At 34.7% G+C, this 20,557-nt stretch overlaps 1 protein-coding gene across 1 annotated transcript; it reads right to left on the reverse strand.

Annotated features, from left to right (window-relative positions):
* Positions 1-301: 301 nt before the first annotated feature.
* LOC110720129 (stem-specific protein TSJT1-like) lies at positions 302-15,390 on the reverse strand. Its single transcript, XM_021899132.1, has 4 exons — positions 14,880-15,390; positions 3,781-4,021; positions 2,819-2,939; positions 302-712 (listed from the first exon to the last, which is right to left on the reverse strand). The coding sequence occupies exons 1-4, from the start codon at positions 15,092-15,094 to the stop codon at positions 507-509; spliced, it is 783 nt and encodes a 260-aa protein (XP_021754824.1). The 5' UTR covers positions 15,095-15,390; the 3' UTR covers positions 302-506.
* Positions 15,391-20,557: the final 5,167 nt, after the last annotated feature.

Here is a 20,557-nt window from a genome sequence, read left to right on the forward strand (position 1 = left end):
GAGGTCAAACCGAACTGCTAGAACGAAGTCCCACCCCTACCAAGGAGTATATATATGTCGATTTTAAGTCTCAATGCTCGTAAAAAGGACATAAAGTTTGTCATGCTTGTTAGAAATATATATGTGTCGATTTTAAGTGAATGGTACAAAGCAAAATTCATGTTCATATGATGAGGCTTTCATATTCATATGAGGCTATCTCAAGATTTAGGTTAAATGGGGTTAATTCGTTTAGTTTAAATTCGAATTGAGTTATGTTCGATTTTGCAATCAAGATGTAACAGCTAGCATACTAAACAGCTCAAGAGACAAATAATTTCAGTCATTGACCCGTATGCTATTACATAAATAGTAGAAAACAAGAATTGAAGAAAAGAAGGCAGAGGTATTTATATGTACAACTTATGGCATGATCATTTCTCATAATTCTTACATGTCAAAGACTTAAACATAAGATACCAGCAAGGATCGATTTATTGTTCAGCAATCTAGAGTATTGTATGGGATCAAACAGCTTCATTCATGTGAGCATCCCACTTAGACCAATTGGTGGCGCTGCCACTACGAGGCATGCTATTGATGCGATTAAACTTGTCGACGTTGAAATTTGCTCCGCATATCACCCCTTGGCTGTCCACCCTTGGCATTGCCTTCACTTTGTTCATCGGATGCTCAAAGCTCATCAGTCCCCCTTCACTGTGGAACATAAATCCTGCCCAATCCAAACCAAAAACAAGAACTTTACGTCACTTTATGCAATAGTTGAGCCTTTTGATCTCAATGGAACTACAGCCTAGAATAATTAACTAACTAGGCTAATGATGATCCTCATGAAGAGATTGGCTCAATGGTATGTACTAAATTTTCTATGTAATTTACAAATTCTAGCTAGTCTAGTAATGATATACGGTAAGAATCATACCGCCTTTTAGAAAGTGTAAGGGAGGGTGAAAATACAACTCTCACGAATTCACGATATTTGGAATTAAACTCGACAAGGAGCTCTGAAGTGGAAGTGAAATTATGTACATATTAGATAATATAAACAAGGACTACACTGATCCACTTATGAAGCGTATTTCTGGTTCTAAAATGAAAGCTCAGCTTCTAAATAAGTAAATATTTAGTGATAGTGACTATGCAGTACACAAGCCAAGAAACGTGGAGAAGCGTCTTGTTCCAAAAATAAGGACCATAACATTGCACAACGAATCTCTCATTCACATTGCCAAATTAAAATTCCAAGGTATCTTATTCTGAATATATGAATCCAAAATAAGTAAAGGTACAAAAAAAAATGCTAGATATCTAGCATATTTGACATAAGATAGATGACAATTATTCTAGCGTATGCTCATGATAAGGAATTAATTAAACTCGATCATAACAAGAGAATTCCAAAGGTATAATGGGCTGAAAGAATTTGAGCCATAATCCAACAATCTCATATTTCTAGACACGAAATCATTAGTCGGGAGGTTCAATATGGTAGGGCCGTAGGACTTACTAGCTCAACCTTCTTGAGAGAGCTCCTTGCATCACATCCTAATGCTAAAAGGCATCACCACCATTTATGGATTGCATTCACTTGGGAAGTTTGGTCAACTACAACACTATTAATGATTCCTTTCTTAAAAGTCACTTATCTATAGTTTCATATTAATGATGAAAAATTAGCTTTTAGGGCTAGAAATAGCATTTGCATTGGTTGGTTCTCATAATTTAAGGGTTAAAGATTGTGACAACTTATCATTAGTGGAGATGCCACTTCCTATGGACTATATATGGTTCATGATGACTCTTCCTTAGTCACAATCAAGAAATCATATGCTTACAAAGCCGCTTCCTACCAATAAGTTTGGTTATCGTTTGAACTTTGTGGAACTTCAACATTGTAAGGCTCTCTTGGGATTATACAACCTCGCCTCTAAAATTTATCTTTAAGGGTGAAGATTGTTAGGTTGTGGCCCAAATTCTTTATAGCCCGCAATAATTATAGACTTCTCTTGTTACATTCCATACTTATATCAAAACCCGTGACTCGTGAGCATACAACTATAAAACCATGATGTCATACATCTCAAATTAATAGGCACGGTAGATATTCTAGCATTTCGCCTTTAGTGATCTTTAATGATACTAAAGAAGTTATGGTGGCATCGTGAAACAAAGCTACGTGGCCTATTATTGTCATCTTTTTTAATAATAAGATCTCCACATTTCTTAGCATATACAAAGTAGTTCATATAATACTGATGTACCATAGCAAAACAAGATCTACGCCGTAACCTTTACTCTGCACACTTTTAATTCGACTTTTACTTTAGAGCTTCTTAATGAACTTATTTCACATCATTCTAAGAGTCTCTTTCAGGGTATGTTTTGATTTCCTGAACTGAATTGTTTATAAAAAAAAAAGAAAATTAGAAACTGAACTGAAGTGAAGTGAATTGAAATTAAGCTGAAGAGAATAGATCCCAAATCGAATGATCACTAATCAATGCTTAAAAGTAGAGAAAGGAGGTAAAGAAATCTCTCTATATTAACCCAGCAAATTTAGTTGGTAGAGCTCGAAATCATAACCTAAGAGTCATGGGCAAGTATATAATTGGACCGTCTGTAGACTCTGTACACATAATTAAATAAGATACCCTTATCCCAAGGACCCTAGAAAATAAAAAGGAAAAAAAATAAAAAGAAGAGGATAAGCTAAAAACGGTGGAAAAAAGCATGGTTTTCATAAAAATGAACACGTGTAAACATATTTCAGAAGAAGAGTCAAATTCAGTTAGAAATGAGAAGATATGGAATCTCTCACCTGTTGGAAAAGGAGCAAAAGATTTAGCACAGCCAGCCTTAATAACCTCCAAATCGTCCGAAATTACCACTGAACCATCCAAAGCAATTCCCCAATATAGCTTCTCACCTCCATCCGAACCCTTAACATAAAACAAGATAATATGAGATATCAATTTGATCTTTTGGTCTATTAATAATATTTGGTTCATGCAGTCGATCCTTTATGATATTTTGAATAACCCCTGATCTTAGAATGTGATCATTACACATTCACATATACTCTTGTATACTAAAATGATAAAATATAATGTTAGATGAAATTGTTATCCATTTAAATTAGTGACTAGTTTTTCTTGATGCATGTCATGTAGCACAACACTTTTTATTTATTTTTTTTTTAATTTTTGACAAGAGTAGCACAACACTTAAATGAACTAATGGTCATGGAAGATATGATTGGAAAAGTTTTTTTTTTTCTATATTTTTGTATTATATCAAAGAAAATAAAACTATATGAGAGTTTAGATACTTAGCTCGTTAGTGTAATAACAATGAGACAACTAATTCTAAATATATTGGGACTGTCAAAAACAAGATTATGATTACAAATTCTAAACACCATATAGAATCCTAAGATACCACTTTTCTCCATACCCAAAAAAACAAAAAAAGTATCACCTTATATTATCAGTTCATCATATTCGAACTTTTAGCAAGCGGTCAAGAAAAAGAAAATATTAAACAAGTACTACCTCCGTTACAGGTTATGTGCAACGATTTGACATAAAACACTCTGTTTTATGTCAAATCGTTGCACATAACCTGTAATTGAGGTAATATATGATTAATTACATACATAAAGTAACTACAAATTATAAAAATGGTTAATGAAATGAGGTAATTAATCATGCATAATAATAGATCTAAAAATAAAATTACCAAAAAAAGCAACTTTCTATTAATAAGAGCAAGTAAAATTACCAGAGCAGTGAAGACAGTTCCAGTCTTACTATCATAAACAACAAACCCAAATCTGCCTTCAAGATCCTTAATTACTTGATCAGCTGGGTAGGGCCCACGATCCCTAAGTGTTCTATATGCCTCAATCACCAACATAGCTTCATTTGTACTCTTTGATAATCCATATTGTTTTATCAACCCACACAAATTGTCCAAACTCCCCTTAAACAAGCAATATATATCATCATTTCCACTAAATAACCTACACAACCCAAAAATAGTCATTAGTCATTACACGATCTATCTCGTTGATATGCATATCATTCGTACATACCATACATCTTCTTCATTAAGGGTTGAAGGTTCAATGGGCACTCAAGAGGGGGGGGGGTGAATTGAGTGTTAAGTAATCGTTGGCTAATTTTGCTTCTTTTCGGATTATGTGTGAGGAACCAGTTGTGCTGGTTCCCGTACGCAGCGGAATATAAATAAGCAATAAAGAAGACAACAAATTTAACGAAATAAAATAAAGCAATAAAGAACACAACAAATTTAACGAGGTTCAGCCAACTCAGGCCTACGTCCTCCTATCCTAAGTTCTTTATTAATCTACTCCGAAAAACAAAGACAAAGAACACTCTGCTGTTCCCTACTCCGGGAACCAGCAAACCCCACACTCTACTCCGAGTGTGCTCTCGACTTACACTCGTAAGCCCAATGTGTTTGAACTCACAAACACTCACCCAGCCTTTAACCCCTTTGTTAAAGACTCAATACAAGAATCAAGAACTCCCCTTTGATCTCACTTCTACGAAGCTAATTAAGAGAAAAAGTTTAAGTACTAGAATGCTCTTGTATATGACTTGATGAATGGGATTAGTGCTTAAGTATATGCTCTCAAATAATTGCTCCTTTTAATTTCTAGAGAGGCACACGAAATATGTGAAATAAGATGAGTTTATATAAGCTTAGATTCCTAAAACCTAGTTTCCTTAAATCACACAATCTTAGAGAATAAGATATATTGTAATTTTAGGAAAGTTTTTATCTTATTTGATTTAATCACAAAGATAGAATCAATTAAGATAAATACTCCTAGTTTTTAGGTAACCAAGAATATTTCATCTTATTTCCAGCTGCACAAAATATTTTCAAAATAATCTTTTCGAAAAAATCTTTTTGTAAAATCTTTTTCCAAAACGGCAGCTCGAATACAGTGAACCTGGTTCCCCGACCTGGTTCCCTGAATTGAAACATGTTATGAAACCTGTTCCAACTTTGTACCAGATTTCATATCATACTTCAATATACTTTTAAGCACTTATATAACCCAAACATGCAAGCATACTACGGAGCATATTACATGAAAACCTAGATAACATATTAAAGCATAAATCGTCTTTTCTTCATGTAATCTTCAAGACTTGAATCTTCCTTGAATACTTCTATTATGAGCAAACAATCTTTCTTCGAAATATCTTCGAAAGGCTTCTATGCTCCAAGTCTTGGAATCAACTCAACTACTGCACATGTAACATGGTTAATGCACAATAAAGAGTATGTGACTGCTTTACCACGTAGCAACCATGGAAACAGTACATACTGGTTCCCTACCAGTACATAACACTTTTATCATATAACTGTTCCCTGTATAAAGACAAGTTAGTTCAATAAGAAAACTCATGTAAGTAATAACTTGTCTGGGGAAACAGTGTTCTATGTTAGCTGGTTCCCCCAACTGTATCGAACACTTTCAAGGACCTGTTTCCCTTAGCTGTTTGTCATCATTCAAAACTATCAATCAAAACCTAAGGGACTCAACAAATTCCCCCTTTTTGATGATGACAAACTCTTGATGTTCTTGAACCTGTGGACATGCTCAAAAAGAAAAACCGTCAAAAACTTCAAGGACTCAAAACTCTTTGGAACAAGTCAGTTAGGCCAACTGGTTCCCTAACCAGAAAATAGAAAATACGAAATAAAAAGACTCAAACTGACTCAATCTAAACTAGCTAAACCTTAGGCTTCAACTTCAGACTACTGATACCAAATTCCCCCTTTTTGATGATGACAAACTCTTGATGTTCTTGAACCTGTGGACATGCTCAAAAAGAAAAACCGTCAAAAACTTCAAGGACTCAAAACTCTTTGGAACAAGTCAGTTAGGCCAACTGGTTCCCTAAACAGAAAATAGAAAATACGAAATAAAAAGACTCAAACTGACTCAATCTAAACTAGCTAAACCTTAGGCTTCAACTTCAGACTACTTCCCCCTTTTGGCATCATTAAAAAGTATCCACAAGTAAAAGCAATGTGCACAAGTTAATGTGCTTATCCATACAATGGCATCAACCACCATTCAAGCATTATGCTGCAAAAAGAGATTAGTCAAACAGTTCATACCATAGCAGAGTTAGTAGTTCATACAAGCCAACAAAGTTCAACCAAAGAAGCCCAAATCCATCCAAAAAGAAAGTTCATGGAATGGAGAGAAGTAGACAGACCAACAAAATCAGTTATTTTAGAATAAACATGAGGGTGAGGAAACAAGAACAGAAACAGCATCACTCCTCATCATCATTCTCGTTCCCTTCCTCCTCCTCGAACTTTGCAACATCTTCTGCATCATCATCTGGTTCCTCTTCATCCCACTCAACCTTGTCATCATGCTCTACTTGAACCAATCGCATTATCTTACTAAGCATATTCTCATGGTTCTTCAATCTGTTTCAGAACCACTTCCTGACCTGCTGGTTCCTCTATTTTTTTTTTTTTTTTTTTTTTTTTTTTTTTTTTTTTTTTTTTTTTTTTTTTTTTAAAGAAAGCATGAGAGATATGTACAGATTCAGAATGTTCTCCTTGTTGCAAAACGAGTGCAAAACTGTTCTCCTTGTTGCATAACGAGTGTAAAACTAGCATCACATCAATCAAGCAAGGAGGTTCTTGCTGGTACCCTTTTTCTCTTGGTTCCTGGAACAGCGTCAATGGACTGTTCCTCCTGCACCTTCTCAGTGAACTTCTTTAATTGAGTTACTCTACTTCGTACCATGGTCTTAGCAATGGGTGTTTCCTCATAATAACCAACAATCTCTATTTCATCCTCTTCACTCTGAATTTTCTGAATTTCCTCCAACTTCGGGCTTAAGGACACTTATGCTTCCATCTGATGTTCCCCCTGAGACTGAGCTGGTTCCTTGAGTGAACAGTAACCAAATGAACAATGATGAATTTAAAGCATACGAGAGAGAGAGAGAGAATTTCGAGTGATGATGATTGATGATCTGCACAAAGGGTTAGTGTATATTTTTAACAATGAAGCACAAAGAGAGAAGAAGGAAAGAAAAGAGTTAGTTGAGCCAATAAAAAGCAACTGTAAAGGATATTTTTAAATTGAAATCAAAAATTTTGGTAATTATCTTTTACCATAATTATCTCAACCAACTATAAATAAGGCATATGATATGTTTGCCTTTTATATGGGATTAAATAACTGAAATAAGATAAATTCCTTCCAAAAGGAAATATCTTATAGTAATCTTCCAAAAATAAAAGATATTATCGGATGACATATCAGAGCTGGTCTGCTGTTTTCCTTTGCTGGTACCTGTATAGAACCATGTCACGCTGTTTCTGGCAATTCAGCCTGATTTCACCTGTTTCTTACAACAATGATTCTCAATCCTTTTGAGATTTTGAACCATCTACACAACACTTGAAAGATATCAACATAAGTATGTACACACACTATACAAGAGAATACCATTCTAACCAATCATTGAAGGAAGTAATTGAAGCCAATACCTAAAGTCTAACTAGACCTAAAAGGACTCTTAACCTACAAAAAGACTCTCTACACAAAGGCTTTGTGAAGATATCAGCAATTTGATCTTCACTTTTACAAAACAACATCTCCACCAATCCTTTTTCCACATTGTCTCTTAAAAAATGGTGTCTTATTTCAATGTGTTTTGTCTTGGAGTGTTGCACAGGATTCTTTGAAATGTTGATTGCACTAGTGTTATCACAGAAAATAGGAACACTTTTATAAATAACACCAAAATCTTTCAGCTGGTTCCTTATCCACAGTAGCTGGGAACAGCATGAAGCTGCAGCTATATATTCAGACTCTGCTGTGGATAGGGCCACTGAATTTTGCTTTTTAGAACCCCATGAAATTAGACAAGAGCCAAGAAAGTGTGCCATACCTGATGTGCTCTTTCTATCAACTAAGAAACCAGCATAATCTGCATCTGTGTATCCAATAAGATCAATGGTACTGCCTTTGGGGTACCACAATCCCAGATTTGCTGTTCCTACAAGATACCTAAGTATCCTTCTAACAGCCTTCAAGTGAGATTCCTTTGGATTGCTTTGAAACCTAGCACACAAACCAACAGAAAACACAATGTCAGGTCTACTAGCTGTTAGGTAAAGTAGAGAACCTATCATTCCTCTATAAAGAGAAGCTTCAACATCTTTTCCCTTAAGATCAGCATCTAATTTTGTAGATGGGGGAACAGGTGTATCATAAGCTTTGCTGTTCTCCATGCCGAATTTTTTCAGCAACTCTTTTAAGTACTTTTGTTGATGGATCATTATTCCATCATCCATTTGCTTAATCTGCAGCCCTAGGAAGAATCCTAGTTCTCCCATCATGCTCATTTCAAATTCACTCTGCATAAGATTAGCAAATTCATCACATAAAACCTGATTAGTAGCACCAAATAAAATATCATCAACATAAATTTGTACTACAATCAAGTGTTTCCCCCTGGTTCTTATGAACAAGGTCTTGTCTATTGTTCCCCTCTTGTAATCATTTGCCATCAAGAAATTGGACAATCTTTCATACCAAGCCCTCGGAGCTTGTTTCAACCCATATAATGCTTTGTCCAACTTGTACACATGTTGGGGGAACAGTGCATCTTCAAAACCAGGTGGCTGCTCCACATATACTTCTTCCTTTAAATATCCATTGAGGAAGGCAGTCTTTACATCCATCTGAAACAGCTTAAAATTCATGTGAGCAGCATAAGCAATTAAAATCCTAATAGCCTCTAGCCTAGCTACTGGTGCAAACGTCTCATCATAGTCAATTCCTTCTTGTTGATTGTACCCTTGCACCACTAGCCTTGCTTTGTTTCTGACTATAGTACCAAGGTCATCTAACTTGTTTCTAAAGACCCATCTAGTGCCAATGACTGATCTTTCCTTGGGACGGGGAACCAGGTGCCAAACCTGGTTCCTCTGAAACTGATTTAACTCATCTTGCATAGCTAGTACCCAATCAGGATCAGTCAATGCCATTTTATAGTCAGTAGGCTCTACATTAGACAAGAAAGAATAGAAAGCACAAAAGTTTTGAAAAACATTTGTTCTCGTTTGAATCCCCTTATTTATATCACTAATTATTTGATCAGTGGGATGAGAAGATTGATATCTATAACTTTTAAAATTAAGACTGTTTTGTGCTTTCTCATTAAGTTGGGAACCAGCATGTTCATGGATCTCTCCTTCTTCTGAGGAGCCAGGAGGATTCACATTCATGCTGTTTCCTCTATCATTACTTACCTCAGGTTCAGGGGTGGTACCTTCTTCTGTTCCCCCTGAACTCATTACCTGTCTATTATTTGAGGAACCATCAGGACTTGGTTCCCCTTCAGAGTCCTCATTATCTTCATTTTCTTCTCTAGGCACTTCATCATTATCATCTGGTGGAGTATTTGGTAGGCCTAGATCTGCTTGCACTTCATCCGTGGGACCAGTATACTGGTTCCCCGTGAAATCCATCAATCCAATCACTTCATCAGGTTGTACCTGCGCAATCTCAGAAGACATGTTAAATTCATCAAAAATGACATGGACACTCTCCTCAACACGAAGAGTCCTTTTATTAAAGACTCTATATGCTTTGCTGTGAGAAGAGTATCCAAGGAAGATTCCCTCATCACTTCTAGGATCAAATTTATCAAGCTGGTCCTTCCCATTATTATGCACATAACATTTACATCCAAAAATGCGAAAATATGTAATGTTGGGCTTTCGACCTTTAAGCAGTTCATAGGGAGTCTTATTTAACTTTGGTCTAATGAGACCTCTATTCAATATATAGCAAGCAGTGTCAACAGCTTCTCCCCAAAAACTCTTTGGGAGACCACTCTCAATGAGCATCGTCCTCGCCATCTCCTCAAGAGTTCTATTCTTCCTTTCTACAACACCATTCTGTTGAGGTGTTCTAGGGGCTGAGAAGTTGTGATTAACTCCATGTTCCCTACAATAATCAATAAAGTTAGCATTTTCAAATTCAGTACCATGGTCTGATCTTACCGAGACCAGCTTGTGGGTGAGCTGGTTCTCCACTTGTTTCACCAATGTTACCCATTCTTCAAACGTTTCATCCTTTGTGTGTAACATCATTACCCAAGTGTACCTGGAATAATCATCAACCATAACACAGACATATCTATGACCTCTTCGACTTTGTACTCTCATGGGACCACACAAATCAATGTGTACAAGTTCGAAGGGTCTGCTGGTACTCAAAACAGTTTTAGACTTAAAAGAATTTTTGACCTGTTTCCCCCTTACACATTCAGAACAAACTTTATCAGCTTCATACTTAATGTTAGGAAGGCCTACAACTAAGTCACGTGTTTTAAGTTTGTTTAGAAGTGTTAGGCTAGCATGTCCAAACCTCTTATGCCAAATCCATTGATTATTGTCAGAAACAGCTCTCAAACAGATGGACTTGTCTTGAGGGATTTTATCTAAGAAGGTAATGTAAACATCATGCTTCCTGGTTCCCTCACATACAAGTTCTCCTGTTTGTGAGTTAACTATGTGACATAGGTTGGCTTGAAACTCAACTATATTACCTTTGTCACATAATTGAGAAATACTCAAGAGATTATGTTGCAAGCCTTCAACATAATAAACATCATCTATTGCGTTAGAAAGTGTCTTACCAACCTTACCTAAACCAGTGATGGTTCCCTTGTTGTTATCCCCAAAGGTGACACTTCCTCCATCAAAGGCCACTAGTGAAAGGAATTGATCTTTATCCCCGGACATGTGTCTTGAGCAACCACTGTCCAAATACCAATAGGTGTCTCCCTTCACTCTAGCCTGCAAGAGCAAATCAAACATTAGTTTTAGGAACCCAAACATACTTGGGTCCCTTTTCAACAACATTAACATCTTGTTGATCCTTTCTTCTCCACACATATTTTACACCCTTGCTGTTCTTATTAGCACTAATTTTCTTAGCTGGACATTCATGTATCTTATGTCCATTTTTACCACAATGAAAACACACATGCATTTCTTTAGTCATGACATACTTGCCTCGTTGATATTCTTTGATCCAGGTGGTTTCTCTGGGAGACCAGTTAGTCCTGGTTCTCTGTCTAGTATAACCAAGACCAACTTTTCCTCTGTTTCCTCTTGATGAAGTCAGGTAATTTAAGGATTCTTGAGCATTCAATAATTTGTCCACATGTCTATGACTATCATTAAGTTCTTTTTCTCTGGTTTCAAGTGTTTTAGTTAACAATTCGTTTTTCTCTTTAAGAAAATCAAAGTTACTTTTTAAAGCTTCGAATTGTAGATTAAGTTTTGAAACCATAGAGTCAATAGACATGTCAACAATCACTGGTTGCTTGTCCTTTTTCAGTTGATTGATTTCCGCATGCAAATCACAAATATTACTTTCATACTTATCAATCGTATTACTGACATCTACACTGGTACCTGTAGGGGAAACAGTGAACTGTGCAGCTTTAAGTGAAGCAATTTCCTTGTGAGAGTTTTCCAGGTTGTAAGCCAATGTTTCAAAGGCCTTCAACAAGGAAGTTCTAGTACACGAATTTGCTTTACTTATAGCTACTGAAAAATCAAGAGTATCACTAGTGGTTGATAAGTCTCTAGGGAACCAGGAGGTCAGATCCTCTTCACCATCAATTGGTTCAAACGATCTTTCCTTTTCTAGTTCCACTTTACACTTGTCCAATTCAACCTCTAGTTCTGCTACTTGATTTTTTAGTTCATAACAGACTCCTTCTAGATGATCACAACTAGCAATAGCAATATTACATTCACCACGTTTTTCTTTTAATTCTCTTTTGCAAGTTATGTATGTTTCACTTAGTTTATAGCATTCATCTAGTAAGGAATCAATACAAGCAAGCATATTTTCTCTATCATATTCATGCATATCTTCTCTAATTTGCTCTAAGCTTACCTTGCGTTCATGTAGTACATCCTTCTTTGCCATAAAGCATTTGTTGAATGTACTGGTTCCCCCTCTGGTTCCTGGACCAGTGCTGTTTTCCTTGATGTTTGTAAAGGCAGTTAGGCAAACATCTGAGTTGGATGATCCTTCTTCTTCATCTGACCCTGAGTCAGAGTCTCCCCACATGGAAGCTATCATGGCATTCTTGTATGCTTGTTTATCTCCGGATTTAGACTGTTTGTCATTCCACTTAGGACAATCTCGAATAAGATGTCCTTTTTCTCCACACTTGAAACATCCTGTAGAAGAAGAATTAGAGTTAGATTTTTTATAGTTTTTAAAATGCTTACCTTTGAAATTCTTTCTTTGATCTCGAAGAGATCTCTCAAATCTTTTTGCAATCATGCTAATTTCATCTTCATCATCTTCTACTGTTCCCTTAAGCGCCATGCCTCTTGCTGGTTCCTTCTCAGACTTAGAGTCAATCAGCATCTCATGAGTCATAAGGGAACCAATCAGCTGTTCCAGAGACAAGGTAGACAGATCCTTTGCTTCATATACTGCTGTTACCTTGGCTGTCCATGCATCTGTTAAACTACGCAATAATTTTCTCACAAGATCCTCGTCAGATAAATTTTTACCAAGAGATCTAAGATCATTTACAATAGTCATAAACCTACGAAAGCAATCATTGATTTTTTCATTTTTATTCATGGCAAACAATTCATATTTAGACATGATTAAATCAATTTTAGACCGTTTTACCTCGCTGGTTCCCTCAAACGCAAGTTCAAGGGTGTCCCATATCTCCTTAGCACTACTACAGCCAGAGATACGATTTGTTTCGGTCTCACCTATTGCTTGTTGTAGTATTGACATTGCCTTAGCATTCTTCTCCAGCAACTTGTAATCAGCAGTGACCAATTCGCTATCCTTCTTGGGAACCTGGTTCCCCTCAACATCTGTCTTGAGAATGATATTAGGACCATTTTTAACTACGAGCCAGCATTCATAATCAATACCCATGATAACATTCTGGATCCTGTTCTTCCACCAAGCATAATTATTTCCATTAAACTTGGGTGACTTGTTGTCATAACCGATTGCACTTAATTCTTGAGTACTCATTCTTAACTCCTCTAGATGTTACTCTTTCGAGAAGCTTAGGCTCTGATACCAATTGAAGGTTCAATGGGCACTCAAGAGGGGGGGGGGTGAATTGAGTGTTAAGTAATCGTTGGCTAATTTTGCTTCTTTTCGGATTATGTGTGAGGAACCAGTTGTGCTGGTTCCCGTACGCAGCGGAATATAAATAAGCAATAAAGAAGACAACAAATTTAACGAAATAAAATAAAGCAATAAAGAACACAACAAATTTAACGAGGTTCAGCCAACTCAGGCCTACGTCCTCCTATCCTAAGTTCTTTATTAATCTACTCCGAAAAACAAAGACAAAGAACACTCTGCTGTTCCCTACTCCGGGAACCAGCAAACCCCACACTCTACTCCGAGTGTGCTCTCGACTTACACTCGTAAGCCCAATGTGTTTGAACTCACAAACACTCACCCAGCCTTTAACCCCTTTGTTAAAGACTCAATACAAGAATCAAGAACTCCCCTTTGATCTCACTTCTACGAAGCTAATTAAGAGAAAAAGTTTAAGTACTAGAATGCTCTTGTATATGACTTGATGAATGGGATTAGTGCTTAAGTATATGCTCTCAAATAATTGCTCCTTTTAATTTCTAGAGAGGCACACGAAATATGTGAAATAAGATGAGTTTATATAAGCTTAGATTCCTAAAACCTAGTTTCCTTAAATCACACAATCTTAGAGAATAAGATATATTGTAATTTTAGGAAAGTTTTTATCTTATTTGATTTAATCACAAAGATAGAATCAATTAAGATAAATACTCCTAGTTTTTAGGTAACCAAGAATATTTCATCTTATTTCCAGCTGCACAAAATATTTTCAAAATAATCTTTTCGAAAAAATCTTTTTGTAAAATCTTTTTCCAAAACGGCAGCTCGAATACAGTGAACCTGGTTCCCCGACCTGGTTCCCTGAATTGAAACATGTTATGAAACCTGTTCCAACTTTGTACCAGATTTCATATCATACTTCAATATACTTTTAAGCACTTATATAACCCAAACATGCAAGCATACTACGGAGCATATTACATGAAAACCTAGATAACATATTAAAGCATAAATCGTCTTTTCTTCATGTAATCTTCAAGACTTGAATCTTCCTTGAATACTTCTATTATGAGCAAACAATCTTTCTTCGAAATATCTTCGAAAGGCTTCTATGCTCCAAGTCTTGGAATCAACTCAACTACTGCACATGTAACATGGTTAATGCACAATAAAGAGTATGTGACTGCTTTACCACGTAGCAACCATGGAAACAGTACATACTGGTTCCCTACCAGTACATAACACTTTTATCATATAACTGTTCCCTGTATAAAGACAAGTTAGTTCAATAAGAAAACTCATGTAAGTAATAACTTGTCTGGGGAAACAGTGTTCTATGTTAGCTGGTTCCCCCAACTGTATCGAACACTTTCAAGGACCTGTTTCCCTTAGCTGTTTGTCATCATTCAAAACTATCAATCAAAACCTAAGGGACTCAACAAGGGTATTTTGGGAATATCAGATAAAAAGTTTGTACGAGTGATATGCATAGGATACAAGACCATATCAAATTATCGACCAAGGATATGAATATCACTCGTACATACAGTTTCTTCATCAAGGGTAGTTTAGGATAAAGTTTATAAGAGTGATATGCATATATCATACAAGGTCATATGATTCATATCAAATGATCGATCAAGGAGATAAATTTGGATTTTCTAGAACAACGACGAATACTTACAGTTGATGAAGCGGATGAGCGGGGTAAGGACGAACGTAGGCAAGAACAGCAGCTTGACCAAAGCTCATGGAGAAGGTGTTTTGAGGATCATGAGTAGAGATGAAATCAGAAAGGGTTGCTTCTGGTAATTTGGGTTTTTTTGGACCTCTATGTGAAGCTGGACTATTTAGTTCTTCAGGTGGATGAGAGAATGCCTTGTGAAATATAGCCAACATGATTGTTGTTGTTGATTAACAAGATTTTTGTAACTTGGTTTATTTTTGGTTTGGAAAGAAAAGAAGTGAAATAGATGTGTTCTAGTTTGAGTGAAGCATGGTTGTATTTATAAGGAAAATCTTATTAGCCAGCGGTATTGAGTTTAGTGGTAAACTGGTAATATGAATATGTGATGGCCTGGTTTATTGGTTTATTGTAAGTTATGATATCCAATCTGATACGAGTATGTGTTCAAGTGTATGATTTAATTCATGACTTTAGACTTATATGATATTTTCAGGTTACCTGATATTATTGGTATGCCTTGTCAAAAAAAAAAAAATTATTAATAGATAAGTACATGATGTAGTATATATAGACTGTATTTAAAATAAAATGAAGAGTTCAACTAATATAAACTTGAAAGTGGCAAAGAAAGTAGTAATTATTATTGTGGGCAAATACGGAGAAATTGATTTTAGGGGTGGTCCATGAAGATAAGGTTCGTTGGACTGTACAATTATCTATAATCTCTAAATGTATGCATGTCATTGTCTTTCCCATAGTTTTATTCTAGACGCTATCATTGTGATTTTGTGAAGGGTGCATCTTTGTTCATCTTTTGGACTTTAATTTTCCTATCATTATCAATTGATCAAGGGTTAACATTTTCTAAGGAAGACTTCCATGATAATGGAATAGACGCATTCGGTTCAGATCTAGCTCATGTAATGTAATTTCAGATAAACTAATTTTTGTTTGAAATATTGAATTACTCGTACAATTTAGTCAATTATGTATAGGTCAGTTTTGTCGAGTTTAGTCAAATAAAAATACTACTCCGTGCCTCCGTTTCATATTATTTACAATGATTAGACACTTTTTCTCTCTATTTTATATTAAATTCGTTGTAAATAATATAAAACGAAGGTAGTAAAAGAATCTTTGGCACTATAAGCCGCCTTAGAGTTGGGAAAATACAATATAATTATACAACTGCTAAAAGGAAAATTCCGTAGGTGGTTTGAGGAGTTAATCAGTGTACAAATTTACGTGGAGCTAATTTATAAAATTCGTGTCATTGTATCCGTTGCATAGAAGAACTGTACACCCTCATCCATATTCGTGGAGGGTGGGTCGCACTTGTCACGTGATATACTGATATTCTCATATTCTTAATCTTAACGTTAGTAATGGAAGACGCATGGGTGTTATTATTCACACTTCTTCGTGTCAGAGTTTTGTGGATTCTACAAAAATTGAGGGTCGTTAACCAAGATACATAAGACATTGAGTGATTAAGTCTACTTGTCTGAAGGGTTATTTGAGTTTCTCAATCAGGAATTACTCGAGTTTTCGTGGTTACTCGAGTTTTTCGGTCGGGGATTACTCGAGTTTTTCGGTTAGGGGTTACTCGATGTAGACACCTAAAAATGTCTCCCCAAAACCAAACCTGATAATGAACAACCTTTTGCCGCCATTATTGGTTGGGTAGAGTATTTAATCTTGGAGTGCTTAAATCAGTTAAATCCATATTCAAATCCCAATACATTTCACAAACCAACTCAATTCCTAACCCAATTCTCCAAAACATAACTTATTTTCCTCTTTTCGTGCCTTTAAACCCAAAATTATTCATTTCGTGTCTTTTAGAATCATTCATTTCGTGTCCTTTTTATAAAAACGTTTAGTCCATATTATTTGGTTCATAATCTGGGTCCAATGATTGAATAGTTGGATGGGGTTTGACAACAATTAATATTATGTGCACCATGGTGCACTTAGAAATAGGTGCACCTGGCCCAATCCACATCTAACACAAGAAGCCCAAACGAAAGAAGCCCACGAAGTGGTTGTTTGTTTGTTTTTTTTAATAATAGTTCCTTTTTCTCCCACTGTCAAATTTATTTAAGTTAAAAAAAATGTCATATCTATTTTTGTTTCATTTTAAAAAATTTCTCTCTCCTCTCATAAATTAAAAACCTTCCTCAATGAATTCTTTTGTATTTTCTCTCTCCTCTCACCATTTTATCCTCTCTAAAAACTGCAATGTACCATGACAAAAGACAAAAAACACACGAAAACACCTTCAAAAAAATAAACAATACTTAACTTTTTTTATTTTCCTACATTTATGTTAAATAAATTTGCTAATATAATTCAATAAATTGTAAATTGAAACTATATTCTACTATATAATTATCTTTTTGACTTAAATAAATTTTTTTAAATTTTTTTTGGTTAAAAATCAAAATTATCTGCTCCTACCGAAGAGGATAAAGATGTTAAGTAATTTATTATTTAAGTTCGCAATTTGTTTAAATTGTACAATTAGTCAAATGTTCAACATCAGAACACCAAAAAAAAGAAGAAATTCGATGATGTATCTAAGAAAAAACCAATTGTTAAAAACTTCTGAACCCCAATTACAAACCACTGAACACCTTACGAAAACCTCTGAACCCCCTACAAAACTTTTGAACCCCAACCCCAAACCACTGAACACCCTTTAAAAACTTCTGAACCCCTACAAAAACCTCTGAACCCAAACCATAAACTACTGAACACCCTACAAAAACCTCTCAACCCCCTCAAAAACTTCTGAACCACAACCACAAACCACTGAACACCCTACAAAAACCTCTGAACCCTCTAAAAAAACTTTTGAACCCCAACCATAAAACACTGAACACCCTTCAAAAACCTCTGAACCCCCTATAAAAACATCTGAACCCCAATCACAAACCATTGAACACCCTTCAAAAACCTTTGAACCCCCAAAAATTTCTGAACCCCAACCTCAAACCACTGAACACCCTACAAAAATCTCTGAATTCCCTATAAAACTTCTGAACACCAACCACAAACCACTGAACACCTTCAAAAACTTTTGATCTGAACCCTTACAAAACCTTTGAACTCCAATCATAAACCACTGAACACCCTTCAAAAACCTCTGAACCCCCAAAAACTTCTGAACCCCAACCACAAACCACTGAACACCGTACAAAAATATCTAAACCCCCTACAAAACTTCTGAACACCAACCACAAACCACTGAACACCCTTTAAAAACTTCTGAACCCTTACAAAAACCTTTAAATTTCAATCATAAACCACTTAACACCCTACAAAAACCTAAACTTATGAACCCTAACCAAAAACCACTGAACACCCTAGATGAACCTCTGAACCCCTTACAAAAACTTCTGAACCCCAACCACAAAGCACTGAAAACCCTTTCAAAAACTTCTACACTTGAAAACACTGCTCAGAATGCCAAATGTTCAGATTTATAAATTATAAAGTAGAGAATGCCAAATTTTTTAATAAAATTAAAAATACATAGATTTAAAACAAAAATAAGTTCATAAGTAATTTATCGCATGTTCAGAATTATAATAAAGATGTTCGAAATTCCAAAAATACATGTTATGTGTTTACAGAAAACGTATCATACGTTCACATTTTTAACTTAAAATGTTCAAAATACTAAAATATAATCAAATTCAGAACTCTTCATAACAAAATGTACAATTATCACTAAAAAAAGTCAGAAGAATATAAAAGCTACATATTTCGAAACTCAAACCTAGCCATGGTGATTTAGGTAATGAAATCTCATGAAAAATAATCTCACCATCATCTTAACCACCTTCAATTTGACGACGACGCCATTTTTAGCTTCACTACTTCATTGTAAAACTCCATTAACAAAGCTTCAAATCGAAGGTTGAAGAAAACAAAATTTGAATTTAATCTATTGTAATGAAGAAATTCACTCTATAGTGATTAACAATAGGAAAGAATTCAATTAAAAGGATGATGAACGGATTCAAGAGAAAGAAAAATAAAATAGAGAGAAAAATAGAGGAGAGGGAAAATGAAGGAGAGAGAAAAAAAAAGAGAGAAAAATCAGAAATTAGGAAAGTAGAGGAGGAAAGAGAATAGAGATAATATTTTAATTGGTGGTTCACATATAACTATATGGCATCTTATAATTTGCCCAGAGCTTTCCAACGATATATTATAAGCCCAAATCCGAGTTATAACGAATAAGTTGTGGCCAAAATAATACTAAATGAGCCCAAACCTAAGCCCACCTTACCTACGACCCAATGATCATGTGGTGGGTCCAAAGGATTTAATCCCATTCCTAAAGCAATTAGGATTAAGGGTCTGTTCCGATTGACTGAACTCAGCTGAACTGAACTGAGCTGAATTGAGCTGAACTTAGCTGAACCGAACTGAACTGAACTTATTAATTAGTGATTTTTAAATACGGATCAGTGATCTTTGATTATTTATTGATTATTTATTACTATACATATGTGTATATACAAATGTACATATTAAAATATTTACGAAAAATATACTATATAATTATAAAATTTATGGAAAATATATTAAAAACTTGAAACCTCTAAACATTTTAAACACATATTGATTATTATTATTATTATTTATTGATTATTATTATTATTATTATTATTATTATTATTATTATTGTTGTTATTATTATTATTATTTATTGATGATGATGATTATTATTATTATTATTATTATTATTAGTATTATTATTTCAATTATTATTGTTATTATTATTATTATTATTATTATTATTATTTATTGATGATTATTATTATTATTTATTACTTATTGATTATTATTATTATTATTATTGATTATTATTATTATTGTTATTATTATTATTATTATTGTTGTTGTTGTTGTTGTTGTTGTTGTTGTTGTTGTTGTTGTTGTTGTTGTTGTTGTTGTTGTCGTTGTAATAAGATCTTAAAAGAATGAAGTTTGGATTTATATCATAAGCAATATCATTAGACATAAATTAAGAGCTGAATTGAACTGAAATGAACTGAACTGAACTGAACTAAGCTGAACTGAACTGAGCTAAACTGAACTGAACTGAATTTCAACGGAAGAGAACATACCCTAATTGGAAGCTTCTATAAGTTTATAAAAAATCTTAATTTTTCCTTTATGAAAAGATAAGATTAAAAAGTTTGAAATTGAATAAAATTTTTCTTTATGAAAATCCTACTTCTATCCGAATTGAAAGACGTTCAAAGATAATCAAATATTCTTTTCGCGCCTCATATTTTTTATCCAAATCTTATATGGTTGGATAGCCCTTGAAATTATATTTCAAATGATATATTATAATATTAATTCCAAACTATAACGAAAAAGATATGATTGAAATACCAAACTCAATCCAAAACTGATACCGTCTCACTATTTCGGCCATAACTTTTATTATACAAAATATTTTAATCTGATTTTAATTGGGTTAGAAATAAGACTTCGAGAGATTTCCAACAATATATTATTTATCTTATTCCGGTTTATGGATCAAAAGATATAATAAAAACAAAAACCGCAAAAATTGCTGTCTATCGCAAGAGTTTTATTCCGATTCGAATTCTTATCTTTTGTTGACTCTTCGACCCTTCTTTTTCCTT

Source organism: Chenopodium quinoa, unplaced genomic scaffold (assembly GCF_001683475.1).
Source record: "Chenopodium quinoa cultivar QQ74 unplaced genomic scaffold, ASM168347v1, whole genome shotgun sequence".
NCBI lineage: Eukaryota > Viridiplantae > Streptophyta > Magnoliopsida > Caryophyllales > Amaranthaceae > Chenopodium > Chenopodium quinoa.